Source organism: Antrostomus carolinensis, unplaced genomic scaffold (assembly GCF_000700745.2).
Source record: "Antrostomus carolinensis isolate BGI_N321 unplaced genomic scaffold, ASM70074v2 scaffold47752, whole genome shotgun sequence".
In the NCBI taxonomy this organism is placed as follows: domain Eukaryota; kingdom Metazoa; phylum Chordata; class Aves; order Caprimulgiformes; family Caprimulgidae; genus Antrostomus; species Antrostomus carolinensis.
The window spans coordinates 1-2,920 of NW_010302585.1; the positions used below are offsets into that span (position 1 = coordinate 1).

The 2,920-nt window shown below is 41.2% G+C and overlaps 1 protein-coding gene across 1 annotated transcript; it reads left to right on the plus strand.

Moving 5' to 3' along the window:
• Positions 1–1,146: 1,146 nt before the first annotated feature.
• Positions 1,147–2,749, plus strand: LOC104521745 (cytosolic phospholipase A2). Its single transcript, XM_010163829.1, has 3 exons — positions 1,147–1,356; positions 1,547–1,704; positions 2,504–2,749. The coding sequence occupies exons 1-3, from the start codon at positions 1,191–1,193 to the stop codon at positions 2,633–2,635; spliced, it is 456 nt and encodes a 151-aa protein (XP_010162131.1). The 5' UTR covers positions 1,147–1,190; the 3' UTR covers positions 2,636–2,749.
• Positions 2,750–2,920: the final 171 nt, after the last annotated feature.

Consider the following 2,920-nt stretch of genomic DNA (forward strand, 5'->3'; position numbering starts at 1 on the left):
AAACCATTCTATGATTCTATGCTGATGGCCTAAAGGACCCAAACCAGTTTTGTCGACTGGCTGGGCAATGCCCTGGGTTCTGCTGGCATTACAAAGCGTTGGCCTGTATCTATGGTGACACTCTAATATACTTTGATTATTCCAGCACCCAGGGAAATCGGCCAGATGTAGTCAATGACTCTACTCTCCTTCTATCCTTTCACATGCGCTATCTTTTCATCTCTTGCGTATCCAAGACAGTTGTCCAAAGAAGGGTCCTATTTCATTCAAAACCAAGATTAAAGATGTTGACCTTCCCTCTCCTTCTCCTCACACACACCCTCATTACACACTTTTGAGTCATTATTTACAAATTATTTTGTTTACTGTGTTGTCATGAGGAGAGAGAAAATAAAGCCTGTTTTCCAGACTGACTTCTTCCCTTAGCCTGCTTCCGAGTGCTGCTCTGTGCTGTGACTCTGGACATCACAACACATGGACCGGTGTTTATTAACTCCCATTCGTTTCCATAGCACTGATACTCCGTTTGCAAGTAAAATTACGGATGGTTTTTTTTTCTAGTTGTCAGCTCTGTAAATTCACCCAAAGATTTATGTGACAGACCAGCTCTTTCCTTCCTGTGAATCATCACGGGTGGTGAAGATTGGGCAGGCTGAATTAGGTGTGCAACTTGCTGGGGATTGACTTAGAATCATAGAAGGAATTGGATTGGAAGGGACCTTCAGAGGTCACTTCGTCCAACCCCCCTGCAGTGAGCAGGGACATCTTCACCAGAGCAGGTTGCTCAGAGCCCCATCAAACCTGACCTTGAATATCTCCAGGGACGGGGCTTCCACTACCTCTCTGGGCAACCTGTTCCAATGATCCACCACCCTCATATTGAAGAACTTTTTCCTGCTATCCAACCTGAATCTCCCCTTTTCCAGTTTAAAACCATCACCCCTCATCCTATTGCTCCACGCCCTTGTGAACAGTTCTTCTCCAGCTTTCTCACAGGCACCTTTCAGGTACTGGAAGGCAACTATAAGGTCCCCCAGTCCCTCTACTGAAGCATGAGTTAATAAAACAGCTTCTAGTAACCAATTTTACCTGTGTGTCTACGTAAAATCTCACTTTGCAGTGGATCCTTCTACGCACCTGAGTCTTTGTTCTCTTTTCAGGAAATTTTGCTTGCTGAAAAATGGGCCAAAATGAACAAACTTCCTTTCCCGAAAATAGACCCGTATGTGTTTGATCGAGAGGGCATGAAGGAGTGCTATGTTTTCAAACCAAAGGATACCTCTTCGGAGAAAGACTGTCCAACTATCATCCATTTTGTTTTGGCCAACATCAACTTCCGAAAGTATAAAGCTCCAGGTGAGCACACAGTTTCTGGTGCTAAATCTAGCTGTTCCTGTGAAGCTTTATAATGACATGGTGATTATATACTGCAAGTGTTTTGTCTCTGAAATAACTCTGAAGTCTGTCTGTAGTTAGAGATTTCAGAAGATGGTAAGTCCTCAGACCTGACATTTAGGTTGTGTTTTGGTATTTGTTCGATATGCAGGCGTTCCAAGAGAAACACAGGAAGAGAAGGATTTTGCAGACTTTGACATTTTTGATGATCCCAATACACCGTTCTCTACCTTCAACTTCCAGTATCCCAATGAGGCTTTCAAGAGGCTTCATGATCTAATGGAGTTCAACACCCTCAATAATATAGATGTAAGTGTGCCAGTGCACAAGGGGCTTCTGAAAGGGTCCAGGTTGTTAAACGGGAAAGTAGGTGATGTGAGTAGAACCCTCCATCTGTCATACAGAAGGGACAGGGCCTTACTTCAATGGTTGCCTGGTTGTTATGACATCTAAAGTGCTTCCTGCATTTAGTTCTGCCCCTTGCTGTTCTCAGAATTGAGACTGGATCAAAGCTCTTTATAGTCAGTGGAAACAAATCTGCTTTATTTTAATGAGGGCTGGAGTATTCTGTAGGTAAGTTCTTCATGATCTTGTGTAGAAGCATGAGTAAATTGTGGCGCGGTCAACTTGCAGCCTTCTAGCCTGGAAAGGAAAGAAGAGTCCAGTCACTGTAGGTAATATAGTGGCTGGAGTTACCTGAAGAGAATTGGACGAGATACAAAAAGTGAAGATTTAATCTTTCTCGAGATAATTATTTTCTATATCCTTTAAGTATGGATTCTCTCAGTGTTTTGAGTTGCTGTTCGGAATTTCACTGGGACTTGGTTTAAGTGATGTATATTCTTGTGCAACTCCTTTAATAACATTGGTGCTATCCCGTCATATCTTTACTTACCACATTAAAATCATTGTTTTATACGATCAAGAAATAATATTCATAATAATAATATTCATAATATTACTCAGCAGTCACTTTGTTCAATGATGGAGCAGTGATAAAAGCAGGAGCAGCAGTTGTTAACATCTGAGGGGGCCTTTTCTATCAGTTCATCAATTCTTAAAATGTTAATTATTTCCCCAAATGAGAGGTTTTTCCCTGTTTTTCCAGGTGATCAAGGAAGCTATGATGGAAAGCATTCAGTACAGAAAAGAGAACCCATCTCGCTGCTCCGTGTCTCTCAGCAGCGTTGAAGCCAGGAGATTCTTTAATAAGAACAATCTTAACAACAACCACACGTAGAGGATGGGTCGTAGGTCCCACTCCTTTGAGAAGCTGGTTCTGTCTTTATAACTGGAGTCACAAAGGCATTATCAGAGCGTCGCTGCTTCTGAAGAGGGCTGTGCAAAACTCCTCAAAACATTTTCTGGTGAATTTTCAAGCTTCAATATAATTTTGTATTTTATTATTTTTTTAAAACTAACAACATTACAAACATTTCAGTATGCTGATATCCTTCTTTTAAAAACTACAGAATTAGTTTATTTTGACTATGGTCATTGGGTTCAGTGTCTTTTTTTTTTTTTT